This window comes from Sarcophilus harrisii, chromosome 1 (assembly GCF_902635505.1).
Source record: "Sarcophilus harrisii chromosome 1, mSarHar1.11, whole genome shotgun sequence".
Lineage (NCBI taxonomy): Eukaryota > Metazoa > Chordata > Mammalia > Dasyuromorphia > Dasyuridae > Sarcophilus > Sarcophilus harrisii.
This window is the reverse complement of record NC_045426.1, coordinates 480,292,968-480,314,807: the sequence shown is the minus strand read 5'-3', so window position 1 is coordinate 480,314,807 and position 21,840 is coordinate 480,292,968. Positions and strand designations below refer to the sequence as shown.

The following is a 21,840-nucleotide window of genomic DNA, read 5'->3' as shown; positions in this document are numbered from 1 at the left end:
CCTAATAATTATAACCATCCATAAAGGAATTGGGATCCCTCACCAAGTAGTGAGCTTTTCTTCACTGAAATGAAATGTTCAGACATAATTTGATGACTATATATTAAGGACATAAAGAAGAACATTTCTGTAAACTGGACACAAGATTGTATTAGGGAACCTTTAAGACTCCAGAATTTTATGTTTCCATGATTTTACAAGCCTGCAAAATGTTTCAGTGGCTTGTGGTAGCTACTACAATAGTAACTATAAAGGAAAGAAATGAGGATTCACATATTATCTAAGGTTTGGGTGCCTCCCAGCAGTTTTCTATATAAAACTGCATTTTTAATAAGTGCTTGTTGAATGAATGAAAAACAGTTGTGGGTTTTTGATCACCTATGTCCTCCTATTATCTTTAGTGTCCCAACCTCTATTACTTATTTCCATTTGAGTATCGAGTTAACCCTTATCAATGATAGGGTATATCATTTCCTTTTACAGGAGGAGGGTACAGTTCTTAATAATTTAATATTGAGTTTCTCAAAAGACAAATCCTGTTTTCCTCTCTTCTTGGGATAATGGCTCAGCCTTAAAATGCTACATTTTAAATCCTGGCTCTAAAAAGCATCCTTGACATATTTTTACTCCCAAATTCCTTCAGAACATTTTGCCTCTCGATTCTTCATTCCCTGTTAAGTTTACAGACCTACAGACCGGAGGATAAGAAGTACTATGGTGAATGGTGTCAGTTCCAACACTTACATGTTGTGTAGTCCTGAAGAATAGTAGGACAGGGTGGGACTGGGAGAACGAGTCTGTTGCCTCACTGGTTTAGCTGACCGAGGAGGAATAGAAGGACTTGTAGAAGAAGGCTTTGCACTTCGAGGTGGAACAGGTGGAGCATTCAAGAGTCGGCATTCTTCCCTGACCTAGAACAAGAGAATTAAGTACTTCACGTTAGCCGCAGAACTGGACAATGGTGACCGTCCAGAGGACAAGATCTCAGCAGGGGAGCTTCCAAAGGAATATCTGTTAAGTTCTAGAGACTCAATCTTCATCCTGTTATAGGGATAGAACTGATGTACGTTGCCAGAGATAACATAAGGCACTTGTCAAATGCATTCAAAGACAAACTGATTTTGAAAGAAGTGGTGTCCAAATATCACAGCTAAAATATTTGTGTAATTTTAAAGTAACTTTGGATAAGAAGCTGGCAAAAAGTGAAGGCTTATGAAATATGAAAAATGAAAGGAATTGAAGGCTAACGTGACCTTTATATAGGATTATCTGAAGCTCCACACTGTTATCACACTCACTTATTGGAGCCAACTTCTCTTAAAGTGATTCAAATTTTAGAAAAGAATACATCTTTTTGATCGTGATTTTGAGATACAATATTGAGACAGCTCTCTAGAATGAAAAATGGGCTTTCTTGCAAATGCCAAGCCTGAAACATTCATCATTCTTCCTCGACCCTCCTATAAGACTGACTGACAACTGATCTGGCCCTGGCTCTGGTTGCCATCTTCCCATACTCATCCACAATCTGTTCTAGAAGTCATTTTTTATTTATTTATTTTTTTGTCCAAGCATGCTTTAACTGTAATTGTCTTATTCAGACAGCAGAGGGAGATTTGTGCTTGGTTCTGCTCCTGTAAAGTAACTCCAAAGACCCAGGAATACAGGATCTATACATACCATAGTAACAACAACAACAACAAACCTAAATAAATAAATAAAAAAGAAGTGTGTGTGTGTGTGTGTGTGTGTGTGTGTGTGTGTGTGTGTGACTAATATCACAGAAGTGTCAAGCTTCTCTCTGGGAAGCCCCATATTTCTGCTAAAGCAGCTCCTAGGGATTTGTTCATCAACTAGAGGATGTAGATGACTTCATATGTTACTATTTAAAGCTTTATTTTTATAGTAAAAAAAAAAAAAAAGGTAATAAGGGCAGCTAGATGGTGCAGTGGATAGAACACCAGTCCTGAAGTCAGGAGGACCTGAGTTCAAATTTGACCTCAGACATTTAACACTTCCTTGCTGGTCACTTAACCCCAATTGCCTCAGAGGGAAAAAAAAAAGTAATATTGGAAAGAGAAGATTCTCAAAGCTACAGACAGATAATCTCCGGACTTTCTCTTTTATTGCTCCACCAATTTTGCCCCCCACTTCTCACCCCTCTTTTGACTTATTTTGGTTATAAGTATCCTTTATGAAAAAAAAAATTCCCTTTATGAATGAGGACTCAGGAAGACTAGAGTTCTAGTCTAGCTCTGTCACTAATTTGTACAACTTCAGAGGCAAATCTCTGGGCTTCCTCATCTGTCAAATAAAAAAGGCTTGGAATAATTAATCTCTAAGGCCTATTTTGATTTTAAAATTCTATGATGACTGAGCCAAGATACCTGCCTTGGGGTCTTAGAATCAATATCAATCAACAGAGAAGGTGTGCTCAGGTGTGAAGGGATTTAAACATCAAATAAAGGAGTTGTAAAGAGCTTTAAAAGCTAAAAAGAGGACTTTGCCTTTATATTTGATTCTAAAAGCAACAGGGAGCCACTGGAACTTAATGAGTAGGAGAATAATATATTCTTTAGCTTTAAAAGTCACTGGGGCAGCTGTATGGAAGATAGAGCAGAGAGAGGACCAGGAGGGAAGGAGACCAGTTAGGATGGGGTGCTTGGATTGAAAATTGTGAATTTGGAAAATGGGGACAAATAAGAATTATACAGTAGATTAGAGCATCTGAGTGAAGGCCGTTTGTTTTTTACCACTCAGAACTCTGGGGCTCTAATTGTTTTGCTTTCTCCCCATTTTCAGATAAATCTGAGTTGCCAATAAGCCTACACAATAGAGAAGCACAGTGTTTTCTTCCTCCTAGCTCACTAAGTGGTCTTATCAGTTCTGTAGTACTCAGCCAGATATGCCAATTTTAGTCAGATCTTAGGAATCAATCTCAGAGGTCACCCAATCAACTTCCTCATTTTATAGATAAGGACATGGAGGCACAATAACCCCAGAGCTATTAACAGTTAGTCATTTTTCAGATAGGAGGAGAGGGTAGAGAAAGGGGAATACATAAAGAAAATTATACCTGCTTTCTCCCTGAAGCTTGGAAATTGGGGGTTAACTTTAAATTTATTTCCATAGGAAGGCTCACATATTAAATTACAATGTTATAAGGAATATTTCAGCCAATGTAAATTTTGGGTCACAGCAAGTAATAATAATTTTGTTCTGCTAATTTAGAAGAGGGCATTTAGTATAGAAAAGGGCAGCTGGGTGGCACAGTGGAGAGTATAGAAGAGGGCAGCTGGGTGGCACAGTAGAGTGTACAGAAGAGGGCAGCTGGGTGGCACAGTGGATAGAACGCCCAAAGTGGAGCCAGGAAGAACAGTTTCAATCCAGATTCAGATATTAGTTGTGACACTGAGCAAGTGGCTTAACTCTATTTGCCTCAGTTTCTTCATCTAAAAGGTGATGGCAATCCACTCAAGAAGGAAATGGCAAATCATTGGATGAGGAAGAAATAGAAGAGACTGAATGATAGTAACACAAGTATAGAAGAAGCTGCCACAGGCACATCCTTCAAGCTGCCCTCCTTACCAATTTCAGTTTCTTGAAAATGAATTAAATGATTCTTCTACCTCCTTCCCTTGAGTATCAAAGAACAACTGTCTTTGGGTAGAGAGGCCACTCACAATTTGCCAGGTGAGTAAGGGGAAAAGGAGGGGAGGGAAGAGCGGACATCCTCTACTTTCCCTCCCCCGTGGCAATGGATATTTCTGATATTGCTAAAAGAGTATTAGATTTAAAGCTAAAGATCCAGGGCTCAACTCCCAGTTTAGCTTCTTTGGACTTTTGAATCTTTCTGCATTCTCAGAGATTAGCACAGAGCCTGACCCAACTTAGGTCCTTAACCAATCTATGAAACCAAAGGATAAGACTAAATAGCTTTTGAGATTTCTTTTAGTCTAAATCCAATCTATGGAAGTACAATCAGCATCACCTAAATAATCTAAATCATAAAGCAAACCATATTTATATTCTTTCCAATGATAGGAAATGCCATAAGGTAAAAATGGAATTAAAGAGAACATTAAAATGTATCAAGGAATTCCTTTCTCAAGGCATTCATTTTTCCTCATCTCAACAACAAAGGTTAAAATATAAAAGGCAAGGACATAGAGGTATGTTTGTGATTGGAAACAATTTTCTACTGCTAAAACAGGCACAGGCAATCATTTCTGATTGGGGAGAGAGTATTGCCATCCCAAGGAAGATTTCAGGAGGCTCTGATTAAACATGGTATGGAAATGCGCATGCTTTCATTAGAAAGGAGGATAGTCATGTTTCTAGCTAATTTTGTAAAGTGCTTTGAAAATTATCTCATTTTATTCTCACAACAATCTTGGGAGGTAGATGCTATTATTATTCTATTTTAGAGATGAGAACACTGAGGTAGACAAAAGTAAAATGTCTGCCTGGGATCACACAGCTATTAAGTTTCTGAGGTAGAATTTTAACTCGGGTCTTTCTGACTCCAGATTCAGCTGGTTTTCCATCTTTTCTTCCTACCTAAGCTACATGTTGACTCAGAGAGCTAAGAGTCCCTGGTACCTTTGTTTCTCCTGTTTATAGATAGTATCACTGATCACTGGGACCAAGAGTTGATTCCAAAGAGGTTAATTTACATGCCCCCAGATTTCTCCCCAAGTTTTCTTATTCAATGTCATTTTTTTCTACTGTTTCAATTTTGGTGTATTGTTTAATTCATTATGTCACTCCTTTGTTCTAAAATCTTTAGAAGCTCATTGCTCATCACAGTTTTTTAAATTATTATTTTATTCTTACAATCCTCTATAATCTGAACTTTTCCATCCTTAATGCCCACTATCATCCATTGTACCCATCTCCAAAGCAAGAGACTGGGGGAAGGGGCAGCTCTTCACGGTACCTTGTTGTGGCTAAGCAGCTTTTATAACTCAATAAAAAAAACTGAACTTTGCTGTGACGGATTATCTAAGATGGGTACGTCATAGTAGAGAGTTCTGACAAAAGGTGATCTACTAGAGAAAAAAATAGCAAACCACTGCAGTATCTTTGGCAAGAAAAGCCCATGGACAATACTGAAATGGTAAAAGAGATGACATTGGAAAATGAGTCTCTCAGGTCAAAAGGTGTCCACAACACTTATGGGAAAGAACAGGGGACAACTACAAGTAGCTACAATACTTATGAAGCAGCTCAGCCAAAGCTGGGGGGAAAACCAAAGAAACACAGTTGTGGATATATCTGGTGATGAAAGGAAAGTCCAAAGCTGTAAAGATCAATATTGTATAGGAATCTGGAATGTAAGTTTCTATGAACCAAAGTAAGCTGGAGGTGGTCAAACAGGAGAGGGAAAGATTAAGCATTGACATTTTGGGTGTCAGTGAACTTAAATGAATAGGAAGGGATGAATTTAATTTGGGTAATCACTACATACACTAGTGTGGGCAAGAATCTCCTAGAAGAACTGGAGTAGCACTCATAGTCAATAAAAGAGTGAGAAAAGCAGTACTAGGTTGTAATCTCAAAAATGACTAAATGATACGTTTGAGTTTAAGGCAAACCATTCAAAATCACAGCAATACAAACAAGCCTATACCCTAACCACTGATGGCAAAGAGTTCAAAATTGTTCACATCTATGAAGACCTATAGCAGCTTTCTAAAAATAACAACAAAAAAAGATGTCACATTCATCACAGAGGATTGGAATGCTAAAGTAGAAAATCAAAAGATAATTGGAATAATAGGCAAGTTTGGCCCTGGAGTACAAAATGACGCAGGGCAGAGAGTAAAAGAGGTTTGTCAAGAGAATATGCTGGCCATGTGCAAACATATTTTCCCAACAACCTAAACAACAGCCTAAAAAACTCAACATCACCAAATGGCCAATATGGAAATCAGATTGATTATATACATTGTAATCAAAGGTGGAAAAGCTCTATACAGCCAGATAAAACAAGACCTTGAATTGACTGTGACTCAAGTCATAAACTTTGCATTGCAAAATTCAGATTTAAATGGAAGAAAGTAGGGAAAACCATCAGACCATATATATGTGATCTAAATAACTTCCCCTATGAAGTAAAAGTGATGAATATATTTAAGAGATTACATCTGGTAGACAAGAGTACCTGAAGAACAATAGAAAAGATTAGCAACATTGTAAGAGGAGGGAACAGAAGAACAAGAAAGCCTATTTGATAAAGCTTTACAAATAGCTGAGGAAAGGGGCAGCTAGATGGCATGATGGATAGAACCCTGGCCCTCAGGAGAATGTGGGTTCAAATCAGCTGCAGACACTTAACTAGTTGTATCACACAACTGACTTAACCCGGGGCTTAACCCCACTTAATCCCAACTGCCTCAACAAACAAAAAAACTAATAGCTGAGGAAAGAAGGAAAATGAAAGGCAAATATATACCCAGTAAAATGCAGAATTCCAGAGCCTAGCAAGGAGAGATAAGGTTTTTCTTACATGAGAAATGAAAAGAAAGAAGAGAAAATAGCAGAATGGGAAAGACAAGAAATTTCTTCAAAAAAATAGAGCTCTCAACGGAAAGTTTCATACAAAAATGGGCATGAGAAAAGACAAAAATGGTAGGGACTTAACAGAAATAGAAAAGATTTAAAAATGTTGGCAAGAATATATAAAAGAATTATATCCAAAAGATCTTATCATCATCAATAACCACAATGGTGTGGTTACTGATCTAGAGCCAGAGAATCCTGGAGAATGAAGTCAAGTGGGCTTTAGGAAGCATTGCTTACAATAAGGCTAGTGGAGGTGATGGAATTTCAGCTGAGCTATTTAAAATCCTAAAAGATGACGATGTTAAAGTGTTGCACTCAATAGGCCAGTGAATCTGGAAAACTCAGCAATAGTCACAATATTGGAAAAGATCAATTTATGCCCAAATCTCAGAGGGGCAATGCCAAGGAATGTTCAAATCACCAAATAACTGCACTCATTTGACATACCAGCAAAATTATTCTGCTTAGTGAGGCTTCAGTAACATGTGAACCAAGAATTATTGGAAGGACCAAAGTGGTTTTTGGAGCCGCAGAAGAGCTAAAGGTCAAATTGCTAGCATTTGCTAGATTATGGAGAAAGCAAGGGAGTGTCAAAAACCAAAAAAAAAAAAAAAAAAAAAAAAAACTACTTATGCTTCACTGATTATACTAAAGTCTTTCAATGTGTGGAACACAACAAAATGTGGCAAACCCTCAAAGACATGGGAGTACCAGACCATCTTACTTTATTTCTGAGGATCCTGTATTTGCACCAAAGACAGAACTAAACATGGAACAATTGATTGAAGATTGGAAAAGGATTACAAAACAGCGGTATATTGTCACCTTATTTATTTAACTTATCTGCAGGATACATTATATGCAAAATACCAGACTAGATGAATCAAAAGCTGGAATTAAGGTTGCTGGGAGAAATAGCAACAATCTTAGTATGTAGATGATACCATTCAGATAGTAGAAAGTAAAAAGGAATTAAGCCTTTTGATAAAGGTGAAAGAGGGGAATGTAAATGCTGGCTTGAACTTTAACATAAAAAACAAAAAAACAAAAAAACCTAAGATCTGTGCACCTGGTACCATCACACACACGGAGAAAAAAGAAACAGCAGCAGTGTCAGATTTTATATTCTTGGGCTCAAAGATCATTGTAGGCAGTGACTGCAGCCATGAAATTAAAAGATGCTCCTTGGAAACGAAGCTATAGCATATCAAGAGAATATACTAAAAAGCAGACATTATCTTGCTGACAGAGTTCCAAAAACTCAATGCTTTGTTTTTTCCAGTAGCAAAGCATGGTTGTGAGAGTTACATCATACAGAAAAGTGAGCACTGCAGAATTGATGCTTTTAAATTGTGGTGATGGAAAAGACTTTTGAGGATCCTTTGTATAGCAAGGATGTCAAAGCAGTAAATATTTAAAAGAAATTAATTCAGCAATGTCCAAAAGGCTATCAAACTGTGTATATCCTTTGATCAGCAGTGTCTCTACTGGACCTATATCCCAAAGAGCTCATAAAAAAGGGAAAAGGATCCACACGTGCAAAAATGTTTTTGGCAGCCCTTTTTATGGTGGCAAGAAACTGGAGACTGAATGGATGTTCATCAGTTAGAGAATGGCTGAATAAAGTGTGATGTATGAATGTTATGCAATATTATTGTTCTGTAAGAAACAATCAGCAGGAGGATTTCAGAGAAGCCTGGAGAGACTTACATGAACTGATGCTAAGTGAAATGAGCAGAACTAGGAGATCACAGTACACAGCAACAATAAGACTATATGATGATCCATTCTGATGGGAAAAGACAAACTGTCTTCCTTGCCACTTGTCAAACATACCACTACATTTTCCAGGCTATGTCCCATCCCCAGGATGCACTCTCTCTTCACCTCTGTCTCTCAGAATGTCTAGTTTCGTTGGAAGCTCAATATAAGTGCCACCTTCCACATGAATCTTTTGGTGATACTTCTGTTTCCCCTTCTAAAAGATAAGAATGTGTGCGTGTGATTGTGTGTATGTGTGAAGATGCAGTTTATTTCTATAGGTTAGACTGTAAATTCCCTGAAGGCATCTGATTTTGCCTTTGTCTTTGTATAACCAGTGCCTAGTTCATTGATGGAGCTTAAAAAATGCTTACAAATGAACTAAATGATCACTGCTTATCGGCTGGAACTTTTAAGCTATAGGCAATGCACTCCAACCCACATAGAATAGTGATATTTTATGTACTTTTGAGCATGTGTTTTAGTATAAGAGACAAGAACTCTACAGACTTGCTGATGAAGCCAGGAAAAGATTTTCATTCAAGATCTTCAAAGAACAGGTGCCTAAAAGAATAGGCTTATGATTCCTGTTTCCAAAATACAAGTCCTTCCTTGATTCTCCATTCGCTGGGTACTATAGGAGTTAAAGCCTATCTGGAGTGCTTAATTCTTCCACATGAGTCTCTACTCCTAATTATATCTCTCCTTGGGGTCACGTTATTTGGGTGTGTATATACCCCTTCTGCATCTAATACATGTTTCTTATTCTTATTTACGGTTTCCCTCTATAAGTTTCATTTCCTTTATTCCATTAACCTAATCACATGAGTATGTGGAAACGAAACCTTCATCTAATTCTCACACTAGGCATTCAGCTGTTGGAAGAAAAAGTCATTTTCTTGACTACTTCCAGAGAAAATTAAGTCTCACTTTCATTTTAATCAGTCAATCAACAAGAAATCTTTAAGTGCCTTCTATATGTCAAGTACTATGCTGATGATGAGGATATGGAGATAAAAATAAAACTTTCTGCTTCAAGAAGCTTACATTTTCTTCTTTGCTTAGTGCCCACATAGTGAGCCTGTAATAAAAAGTGATACAATATTTGGAAGCATACCCCTGGAAGATATCTGCATTTGTACTTTGAAACTAAGAGTAAATTATATAAAGGACTTCCTGAGTCCATTTTTCTTTTATCTTTGGCATTGATGCAGACTCTAGACAAGTAGCTACATGTACATTTTATGATTTGAGGGCAAACACTGTACCCTGAGAATATATTCTAATTCAATCACCTTTAGGAATAAATTGAAAAAAAACCAAAACTATTCTGATGATCTGGTCATGTTCCATTTCCTCCATACAGAATCTTGCTCATGATTACAATTCATAAAAAGGCACAAAGAAAAATGGAATAACAACAATGACCATATAAAGTGAGAAAGAATCGAGTTCCTAGGGTTTACATTTTGCAACAAGCCCCTCCTTTTCTTGGAACTTCTGAATTTTCTGCTATGGAAAGAAATTATACTCTTATAGACTGTCTCTCACTTCCTGGATTAAAGAAACAGTTTAAGAAAGGTAAACAAAGTACTTACTATGAAACATTCTTTGCTGAATAGGCTTCAGACTCCCTTTGAGGAGAAAAAAGTATTTCAATTTCATAACCATGTTTGCTCAATGCTATTTTTAATAGAGTAACTAACCACAAAAATGAGTCAAACTGGCAGAAAAGTTAAAAAGTCCTAGTTTCACATTTAAGTTCCTGTTTGTATATGTAGCTAGAAAAGCATACATACTGTACACATTAGTAATTCACTTGTTAGACACGGGGCTGTTGATAAGAAATTGTATTGAATAAAAAAATATGGCTAAGCGTTTTCAGGACAAAACTAGTTAATTCTAAAAGAAACATATCGTACCCTCTTTATATTAAAACACCAGGAAGAAGTATTTGAGCAGGTAGGTGATGCAGTGGGTAGACTTCTGGGCATGGAGTCAGGAAAATCTTAAGTTCAAATCTAGTCTCAGGCACTTCTTAACTGTGTGACCCTGAACAAGTCTTGTATTTCTGTTTGCCTCAGTTTTCTCAAATGTAAAATGATTGGGAGATGACAGATCATTCTAATATCTTTGCCAAGAAAACTCCAAATGGGGTATTAAAGATTTAGAGACATTACTGGAAAAACATCAGAACAAAAAAAGAATATTTTTTGGAAAGAGCAAAATTTCTTTGGCATGAGTATTTGGGGAGATCATTTATGATAGGATCATAAATAAAGAGTTAGAAGAGTCCTTAGATTCAGTCAAGTGAAACTCTTTATCTTTCAAAGGATCCATATGAAGCCCCTCCAGATGCTCCTTTCTAAACTATCTTAAACCTAACTACTTTGGATTTATTCTTTTTATATTTATTCTGCAAGTACTTTTATATTTTCTAGTCATCTCCCTCTTTGAAAGTATTCATTGTTTCATCTATGGAACTATCTGTGGTACCTAGATATAAGGAAACTGAGACTTTCCAAGTGTCAGACCTGGAATTTAATCTCACTTCTGATTCCAAAGTCACTTTCTCTATTGTATTATACTACCTTCTACTATCATCCTCTTAAGAAAAGAAAGATTATTTTGCTTTGGAATGTAGATTATCTCTAAACATTAAAAACTATCACTTTGTATCTGTGCTGATAGTTATCCAGTTTTTCTATCCACATCAGATTATGGGGAACAATAAACTTAATTCACTCAAAATATTACTTTCCTTCATTACTACTTTTCAAGATAAGACAAGAGAGTTAAGATAATACTAGAGAGGATCAAATGATAGAAATATACTTAGTGCTTTGTAAACCTTAACTTGCCACACAAATGCTAATAATATTATAATTGCTATTAATTTAATTTAATTTAATTAATTTAACTATTGATTTAATTGCTAATTAAATAATTATTTAATAGTTTTGTAATTGTATTTTATTGAACTTTGCTCTCAAACTTCCCAGGCTCTGGATTTCATGTTCTTTTGATTCCATTTTCCTCTCCTCCCCGCTGTCACTCCCTCCTCCCCATAACAAAATCATTAAAGCCTTAAGAAATTTAATTTATAAAAGAGGCTTTTATACAAAAAGTTCACAACCTCATCAAGTAGCCATAAGTGGATGTTTTCAGTCATAGATATTTTTTTTAAAGGTTTAGAGCAATGATATCACAATAAAATGAACTTCTATTTTATCAATTGGCAAAGAACAGATAGAAATTGAAAAGTCAAAAATCTTGTGACTCTCAGACACATTTAATTTTTATTTTTCCAGTTTTATACATTAAAGACAAGGACCTAACACAGACCTGGCTCTGAAATGGACTCCATATTCCAAGCCTCCGGCAAGAGAGGCAAGTGGGAGGGAGCAGGCAGTCACCAATTGGGAAGCATGAACATCAGCTGGTTCTGAAAAGAAGTAGTTGTTTAAAGTCTGGGCAGGCGGGGACAAGGATATTGCCATAGTGTCAATAGAGAGAATATGCCATTAAAATGGGGGGAGGGGAGAACTACCAGCACGAGAAAATTCTATTGGTAGAATTCTGTAAATTTTTGAGAATTTTCTGAAAAAAGAACTTTAACATAGGGCAGATGCATTTATATGCATATATGTTTGCCATTAGCATCTAATAGTTGAGTTCAAGAAAGGATTTACCCATGATAGAATTCAGTATTTTAATTTATACTCTTTTCCTCAAAGGATAATAATATGAAAGACATATAATTCTTCAGAATATAGAATTTTTTAAAAGATGGACAGCAAAGAATCTGGTATAATAAGCTTTAAAACTTTCAAATTTTCAGTCTTCCTGCCAGAAAATACATAGAAATATATTTACATAATGGTTGTATTCTTGAAAAATTGTATGCAAACCATTTTAAGTTTGCTAATTAGTAAAGCCCTATTGATGATTTCTTTTATAAATATTATTTTTGCAAATCAATATTCCCAAATTTGTCCTTTTTGGAATACATATGAATTTTTTCCATTTCTAAAGACCATTACCTCTATCAAGTAGAGTCCTAAAATGAATTATAAATCACCACAACTTTTTTCACCTCTTTCTAAAGGAACTTTCACCTCAATGTTTCATGATTTTCTGTCCTAGAACCTTCTGGAGACAGCATCAGTGATTTAAGAGTTGGAGGAGAATTTTATTCCCACTGACAGCTAGTAGAGGAGAAGGTACCTGAAATCCAACTTCCAACTTTAGGTCATATTTTTTGCACATTTTCTGCAGCAGAAAGGAGTGTGGATGGAGGAGAGGTGATCCAAACCCACATTCTCCCTTTCTACCCTCAGTTATGGAAACCAAGGTGCAGGTTTACTGCAATATTAATGTATTTAATAATTTAACATGTATAAAACTGTCCTGCCATTTTTATTAGATGCCTATCTTTTTAACAAGTCATTGACAAGGTTTTTTGAATGCTGTATTTCTGATCTCATTTTTCCCATAAGCCCTGTGGTTTTTATTGTTCAATTTTACATAGTGAGATGCCTTTTGGGAACATGTATGTCTGTGAGTCACATTACAGCAGAACTTTAAACAAAAAGCCAATAGCAAAAAAAAAAAAAAAAAAAAAAAAAAAAAAAACAAAAAAAAAAAAAAAAAAAAAAAAAAAAAAAAAAAAAAAAATGAGACATGAATGGAATAAAAATGATTTATAAAATGGAAAAAGTTATGATCTGATTAGAACTGATGGAATTTAAGAGAATTTGTTTAAGAAACAAGCTAATGTCACACATCTTTAATCTCTGTGGCTTAGGAGGCTGAGGCTAGTGGCTCTCTTCAATTTGGAAGTTGCAGGGATGCTAAAGCTGATCAGATGGCTTTACTTAGGGTGGCACAAATTTGGTAAATGGAGAGCCACCAGGTTGCTGAGGAGTGGATGAATTGTACTAAAAAGGTCAAAAAGCCAAAACACAAACCAACAGAAAAATCTACCTAAAATGAATGGCCTGTCATGACACTCTGATCCCAAGACAGACTATGCAAAATATACAAGTTTAAAAATGAAAAAAAAAAAAAAAAAGTTACCAAATATGTTAGGCTTATTATCTTAGTTCAGCCTCAGCTGAACCAATTTTTGGCAAACAACAGCTATTTCTATCTTTACAGAAAAGGAAACATTTTGCTATCTCCCACAAAGACTTTTTTGATAATTGGGGGAGGGGAAATTTTTAAAAGGAATAATTCTTTTAAAGAAAGAAATATGTGCTCCAGTCCTAAAAGCAAAATGTTCTTTTAAAGATAATAGGATTTAGTATTAGAAGAGAGCTTCTATAATAGGTAGCTACAAACTCACATTAAAATAAATTCAACAGTGGCAAAAAAAGAGGTAATTCTTTTGCCAAGTACATTGCCTACTTAGTTTCTCAAAATAATTAATCTGCTTAAAATGTAGATAGTGAAATGTATAGATAAAAAGAAACCCAGATGTTTCATCTCTGACCAGTGATGATTTCATCTCATTTACACAGAGGTCAATATATTTTTAAGGGAGAGGATGTTTTTATAGAAGAGGCTAATGGATATCATGCAGTATTGTATACTCAGAGTAGGAAAAAATCTTACAGACTACCTAATATAACCTTCCTAAGATTTACATATGATAAATTTGAGGTCTAGAGAAGTTAAGTGATCTGTCCACATCACACAGTGGCTGCATTGGGATTAAAATCTAATTGCTATGACTTCAATTCAAGCCCTACTCCTATTGGACCAAGCTGTTTTCAGCACCAATATGAAGTGAAGACCAAGATAAATCAAGATGCAATAAGGTTTTTCTACATATTTTTAGCTTCTACTAATCAATTAGTTATATGGTGCAGTGTCTGGAGTTAGGAATACTCTTCTTCCTGAGTTCAAATCCTATTTCAGACACTTACTATCTAAGTCAGTTAACCTTCTTTGCTTCAGTTTCTGCATCTGTAAAATGTGATGGAAAAGGAAATGGCAAAACTGCTGCAGTCTCTTTGCCAAGAAAACCCCAAAAGGGGTTACAAAAAATCAAACATGACTGAATAACAAAACAAACAACAGCGGTCAATAAACTACTTTTTCTTTCTTGTTTACTTTTAAATAGAACTCACTAAATTATTTCTAGATTTTTTTTCAAGTCCATGGAGAGATGTTTATAGACCCTCATTTTCATGATATCTTTTGATGTTCTTCCCACAATTCTAACCCTGGACTTGGGTAGTAGTCATCACCTTCCAGACAAGGTCAAGACTGACTATCCCTAAAAACTTATTATATCTATAATTAGCTAAAGGAGTTGCTACTAGACACATGGCACATCTCTCTCCTAGAACTTTATTTTTACCATCCACAGCAGAAATTTTATTTAATTCTGTGGGAGCATTTGAGTTTATGCTCCATTAAAATTTCTCTTTGAAAACTGCAAGATGAAGCCACATCTAACAGTTATAGCGTTTTCTAGATCCCACGCACATCCTAAAAATGGAAAAATTTATTTAATAGTCATAAAACTAATTAAAAAATGACAGCATATGAAATGCCTAAATATTTTTTTAAATTTTTAAATAAGTTAAATTACTTCAGGCTGCCATCCCCCTCCCCAATTCAAATCATTCTTATGTTTATAGCAGTCCATAAACACCAGTCAGGCTTTGAAAAATCTTTCTGACTCCCTAGGAAATTATCCCTTAGAATTAAGTGGCCAAAAATATTTCCTCTTCTGTACTTCAGCTTTGATTTTAGCTTTAAATTTAATCTCAACATGAATTTTAAAAAAAATAAGCAAATGGGTCATAATTAGGCCTCTTACTATTTATTTTCATACTCATCTATCATCAGTTACTGTCCCTCCCCTTTCTCCCTCTGTCTTTCTAGCCTAAATCACAGGAATAGTCTTCTAATTCTTCCTTTTAAAGCCTCAGATGTGTAATGGAATGATGCCCATGTGGTATCCATCTGTCACCAGCTGTGGCCAGTATTCTACAAGAAAAAGCATCTTCGGCTGACGCCCCGTTGGAGGAAAGAGTACCCATCTTCAGGTAAACTGCTTAGTTAGGCTGAGCTCTCTACTAAGAAGCATAAAGCAGCTGGTGGAAAAGGGAGTTTTCAGTTCTTATTTTATTATCTCAGATACTATTCTGGGAACCCAAAAATATAACAAGAGGCTAAAACAGATTAGTAATCTAACAATTACGATGTTTACATTCCTAACAATTAGGAAGTTATGACTTCTACCAAGGGAAAGTAGCTTGAGACGAAACAAGTAGGTGGTACTCATGTACATCAGAAAAACCTGAAATCAAATTTGGCCTCAGTTACTGCTTAAAACATTGCCTGGCATGTAGTAGGCATGTGTCCAACTGTCCATTTCCATCCTTTTACCCCTCCTTTTCTCCTTCCCTTATTCTTCCCTTCCTCCCTAGCTCTCTGTCAAATCACAATGCAACTTCAGAAAAAGAAGTGGCAGATACAGCTATTTCAAGAGTAATTCTCTTTTCCAATTACTACTGCCTGATCTGGGGCATTTCATTGAACAAATTGCATTACTGGATTAAAAGGTAACTAATTTGTTAGGACAATTTATATGCTTAGCTATTCCATAGGAGGGAGCATAGTTTAAGGTATATGAAGGGATGGAGAAAGGGACTGCTCAATAAATTAAAATGAGCTACTCTTATATACTTCCAATTGAAGGCAGATTACAGTCAAAAATCTGATCTTTAGTTTGTCATTCTTGAGCACATCCAGCACCAAACCATATCAAGTTGAAAAATACCACGTAATTCTCTTTAGCTAACATGGAAATGTGTGCATTGTGCAAAACCGCTGGATTATCAGCATTGGAATGAGTTTTAGTCAAGTTTCTAAGTAACTCATTAGAGATCACATGGGTGATTCTCATACATGATGTAGTATTGCCACTGTCTGCCCATACTTCCTTTTTTTGGTTTCCTTCAGGACACAGCTCAAATGTCACTTTTTACAAAAGGCCTTTCTTGGTTCCTCCTACTACTTGTGACTTCTCACTGAGTTGAGCTCCCATTTACATTGAATGCGTCTTGTATGTATATAGTTATTTGAATGACGTCTCCCACGTTAGAATGTGAATTCTAGATAGTGAGGGCTGTGCTTTTTGCCTTTCCTTGTTTCCTCAGTGCTAATCCAGTACCTGGCAAATATTAAGTGCTTTAATAAATGCTTGTTCACTAAGTAAAAGAACCAGGATTCAAACTGAGGTACTGTCACTGAATTCAGCACTTTCCTCATTGTATTATGGGAATACCGTAGGAGAGATCCTTAAATCTCTGGAAAACTTTCTCTTTCATTCATACAAATCTTTACATGGGTAACATACAATGAGAGTTAATCTCTCACTTGGGAAGGCATTTTAGAAAATGGTTGTAAGGAAAATTATGGTCTAAACGGTTTGCTATCTATGAATTTACATTATGTTATCAATGTTTAGAGAAGAATGAAGAAATCATTTTTGGGCACTCAAACCAACAAAAGAACCAACCACCACTGTACCTGGGATAACCCTACAATACATTACAGATCATTTCTATCCAAATTCAGAATTGGTTCTTGATCCAGTTGCCCCAAATTTTGATTAAAGCAATGATACAGCAATATGGTCTTGACTATAAAACTATGAGTATAAGTTTCCCTGAAAATTCTTCACTGTTTCTTCTCTTTCCACACCCACTGGGAACAGGAATAAATTAGAGAGTAAGGGAGACAGAGTTAGAAGCAATGACTTCCCCGCCTTCCCTCCAAGCAAGTGAAACTCAGCTATATAAACATTTACATGACTTACAGCTTCAGATTTCGGAGGCACTGGAGGTGGAGGTAGGGCCACATCTGAAGATGTCGTGGCTGCCAGTGTCCCAGCAACAGGGAGAGAAGTGCCACATTTTGACCGGATAGAGCTTCTGTAATTATCACATTTGGTTTTTTCGCTCAAGGAACCTGTAAGGGGTTGGCTGTCTGTCTTGCCTTGGTCAAGCCACAGTTCTTCATAAGGGAGTTCTGGCTTTGATGGGAAACACACGGATTCATCGCCAACTTCAGGGAAAAGATAATCACTCCCACTGTCACCGGAGTCCTGGTACTGGAGGGGGTCATGAGAAAAGGGAGTCCACTCCCCTCCCAGATCCCTACAGCCATGGAGGTTTACCTCACTGTTGCCATGTAGGTTATTCCCATACACGCAGACAGAGAGCCGGTGGAAGGACTGCGTTAGCTCATCCCGGGCGTAGCTGAGGGAGTTGGGGATGTGGTTGTGGCCAGAACACCGGCTCTTTTTGGGACTCTTACACTCATCGTTCCAGTCCGTCTTCACGTCACGGACGGCGCGGGAATACTCATCAATGTCAAACTGTTCTTGGCAGACACCGAGCCAATGGTGGACCAGGGTTTCAGGCCAGACCTCTCCCTTCACAAGATTTTCTGGGAGGCTGAACTTGGGGACCGTCAGGTGCAAAGGAAAATGCATGGGGAGGACTTTGCTGCCGCGGAGCACGCAGCAAACCACCACCGTCTTGGTCTGGATGTTCACAAACTTGTACCGGTGACCTTCCCGAATAAAGTGAAGATCGTACGGGTTTCTGGGCGGGGGGCTCGGCACAATCACATTGACAGGCAGCCTGGTCTTCTCCACGATGTTGCGGATGGTATGTTCGCCCTCTTGCATCTGGAGCTCCAGTGGGCTGCGGGTACTAAATCGGCCCTTGCACTGAAATGGAAGGCTGATGCTTTCATTGGTCCTGTGATTCATGCAAATGAGGCAAGGCATTTTGCCTTTACCCAGCTTGCCGATGGAATTGAGTTTTCCAATCTTCTTGAAGATTGTGTTGAATCGTGACTTCTCCTTATATGTTTTTGCATAAAGGATCTCTGCCTGCCCCATTAAAGTGAGTTCATCTCCAGTGCAAAGAGTGATGTTGTAAACTTCTGTGTCTTCATTGCATTCTCCCGCAGCAACCTGCAAAATACAAAGATCAACTTTAAGGTGGTTGACTTTCCTGCTCAGAGAGAGAAAAGACTTTCCATTAAGAAAATTAAAAAACAGAGTTTTATTGTTAGCCAATGAGGTAAAGTAAATAAGCCCGTTAAGATATTATTATTATTGGACAGTTTAAACTTCCTAGCTGTGTGACCCTGGGTAAGTCACTTAACCCCAATTGTCTCAGCAAAAAAGGAAAAAAAATATAATTATTATTATTGATACAAAAATTATAAAGCTAGTATCTTCCTGTTTAACTCAACTGATTCATGCTGATGTTACATAGATCTATAGGCAGATAGGTAATTCACTAGATCGAGCACTGGGTCTGGAGTCTAAGAGCCCTGAATTCAAATTCAGCTTCAATTCAGCTTCAGACACTTAACACTTCCTGGCTGTGTGATCTTGGATAAGTTACTTAACCTCAATTGCCTCAGCAAAAAAGGAAAAAAAAAATATGATTATTATTATTACTGATAGCAAAAATTACTAAGCTGGTATCTTCCTGATTAACTCAACTGATTCATGCTGATGTTATGTAGACCTACAGGCAGATAGGTAATACACTAGATAGAACACTGCGCCTGGAAGTCTGCAAGACTAGAATTCAAATTCAGCTTCAGATGCTTACTTGCCGTATATCCATGAAGGAGTCACTTAATCTCTGTTTGCCTCAATTTCCTCAACTGTAAAATGGAGATAATAATAGTACCTATTTCCCTGAGGTATGTGAAGATCAAATGAGATATCTGTAAAATTCTCTGCTGAGTGGCTGATCCATAAAAGGTATTTAATGCATAACTTCTATCCAAATAAAAGTCCAGATAGTTATTGAAATAAAGCTACAAAAAATAACATCTATAGCACTGGTATTGTGATGTTAGATAAGGGTCTTAGTGACAAAACCTGGAATACTAAATTAATTAAATAAAACTTGAGTGATATTTCTTTTTCTTCTTGATAAATGGGAATAAATTTGGGTAATCCACAACTCTACATGCTCTAAGAAACTAAACTCCTTTAGGTCAGAGATAATTTTATTTCCATCACTATGTACTTCTCAGGGCCTGGCAAAGTACTAGCACACAGGGGGCATTTAATCAAAGCTTACTGAATGATCTAAATGATTGTGAAAGGAGAGTTTGCAGCACAGATAGCAATTTACACTCTGTCTACACTAGTAAGTTTAGTTTTATAACTTTCTCCTGAAGCAAATAGGTTAAGTGCTTGTAGCTTTATTTCTTAAGTTTTATGGAAAATTTTTATATTACTGTACCACTTTTGAGTATACAGCAGGTATTCAAAAAATACTTGGATGGTTGATGATAATGTCCATCAGTTGAATGTTCTCTTATTTCTGTCTTAGTAGATTAAAATTGAACCAACACTTTGGGGATACACAGGATTTCCAAGATAACTCTTTAAGAAAGAACATTTATTCCATATATGAGAAAATGGAGGTTAAATGATTTACCTAAAATCACAGAACATTATTATTTGGCAGGTCCTGGATTAAAACAAATGAACCCTACTCCCCAAAGTCACTATGATTTAAAGAATTTTAGGATTACTACCTCTTACAATTTCCTAAAGGAAAAATGGATATTCTTTATGATCCTATTCCTTGGACTATATGTTTAATTTTTTCAAGGACTTCACATTTCATTTCTAGTATTTAATAACATGTGGGTCCTTTACTACATCTTGCTAGATAAATTTCTATGGTATAGTAGGAAACAGTACTGGATGATGCTCCAGGAGACTTGGGTTTTACTTCTTATTGGTTCTATCTAATTTTATAGGAATGTTGAACAACTTTAAGAATATTATGTTCTTCATTGTCTTAAAAGTAGGGCTAATAATTAGTATCATATCATAATTACAAAGGCTAGAATCCTCCCCTTTCCTTCCTCTCCCCTCCTCTTCTTCACTCCTTTCCTTCCTTCCATAATATTTTTCCAATTGCATGTAAAGACAATTTTTAACATTCCCTTTTTAAAAAATTTTGAGTTCCAAATTTTTCTCCCTCCCTCCCTAAAGTGGTGAGCAACTTAAAATAAGTTATATATGTACAATAACATAAAACATTTTCCCATATTAGTCATGTTGTAAAAGAAGAAGCACATCAAAAAGGCAAAGAAAAACCACACAAAAAAGTGAAAATAGTATGCTTTGATCTGCATTCAGATTCTATCAGTTCTTTCTCTAGATATAGATAACATTTTGCTAGAATACTTTCTTAGAATTCTAGCAAAGATAAGATTACAAGAGTTAAAGTTTGTTATTGTTTTATTTATTTTTCTTATATTAACAGAACTGACCAATATGAAGAAAGGTCAGGAGTCCAGTCTTTGAAAGCAACTTCTTTGCTGCTAATTTAGTTCCTCTGTCTTATTTCCTCTCTAGAGTGGGCAATTGGATACCCTAATAATAAGAGGAAGATTTCTGGTATGTTGTTGTATAAATTCCTTTTTAGAAGATGATATATTTATAAAGAGAATGAGCCTTAGAGGTCCAATACTTTAATGTGACAGAGGAGGAAACTGAGACTTGGACAAGTAATTTGTTCAAAGTCATTCAGGTAATAAGTGACAAAGGGAGAGTTTGACGCTAAGCTCTGAGTCCAAAGCAGCTGGTGTTCTTTCTATTATGCTATGATCACCAATAGGGATAACTGGATGATGTAATGGATAGAGTGCCAGCCTGAAATTAGGAAGACTCACCTTCCTGAGTTCAAATTTGGCCTTAGACACTTAATAACTATGTGACCCTAGGCAAGTCATTTAGCCTGGTTGTCTCAATTCCTTATCTGTAAAATAAGTTGGAGAGGGAAATGGAAAATCACGCCAGTATCTTTGCCAAGAAAACCCTAAATGGGGTCATGAGGAGTCAAACAAGACTGAAATAACTGAACCAGCATAACAACTAAAGAGTTGGGCCAGATCTCTTCAAATGTTTTCTAGGAAACTATCTATCTGGTGCTATCATCTCAGGGAAAAAGTGAATTCTACCCTTAGAAGAAATCACAAAAATTCATCTCAGCTAGAAGAGATCAGTTGGCCCAGTCCCTTCATTTTTTATAGATTAGAAAACTGAGATTCACAGAATAATGTGACTTCCCTGAGAGTATATAGGTAGTGAATGCTGGGCTTCTGACTCCAATCTACTACAAGAGTTGCTTTCTTCTATACTTTACCTTTCTAGTAGTAACAGTGCTCAAGTAACATAAGTAAAACAGATTTGGGTTGTAGGGGTTTTAGGTACTTCTATAACTTATTTTACTTAGAAAATATATCACCATTATAAAAAAGATAGTTTATTGTTACTTTGACTTTTTTTAGGTATTCTGCATATACTCCAATAGATCTCTTCCCCCTGGATAAGCATAGGATCAAGTATCCAGAAATGAATTAGCCTTAATTATTTTAAAGAATAGGATATTTAGGTGTCATGGATCCAGCACTGGACTCGGAATCAGGAAGATT

The 21,840-nt window shown here is 36.4% G+C and overlaps 1 protein-coding gene across 2 annotated transcripts in view; it reads right to left on the bottom strand.

Moving 5' to 3' along the window:
* The window catches only part of GAREM1 (GRB2 associated regulator of MAPK1 subtype 1), a 194,141-nt gene that overhangs the window by 7,197 nt on the left and 165,104 nt on the right, over nucleotides 1–21,840 (bottom strand). For both annotated transcript variants that reach the window (XM_031946474.1, XM_031946475.1), the window contains exons 4-5: nucleotides 17,168–18,334; nucleotides 745–911 (exon numbers count right to left, since the gene is read on the bottom strand). In XM_031946474.1, the coding sequence (XP_031802334.1) occupies nucleotides 745–911; nucleotides 17,168–18,334 (1,334 nt within the window). The remainder of the gene's footprint in view (nucleotides 1–744; nucleotides 912–17,167; nucleotides 18,335–21,840) is intronic.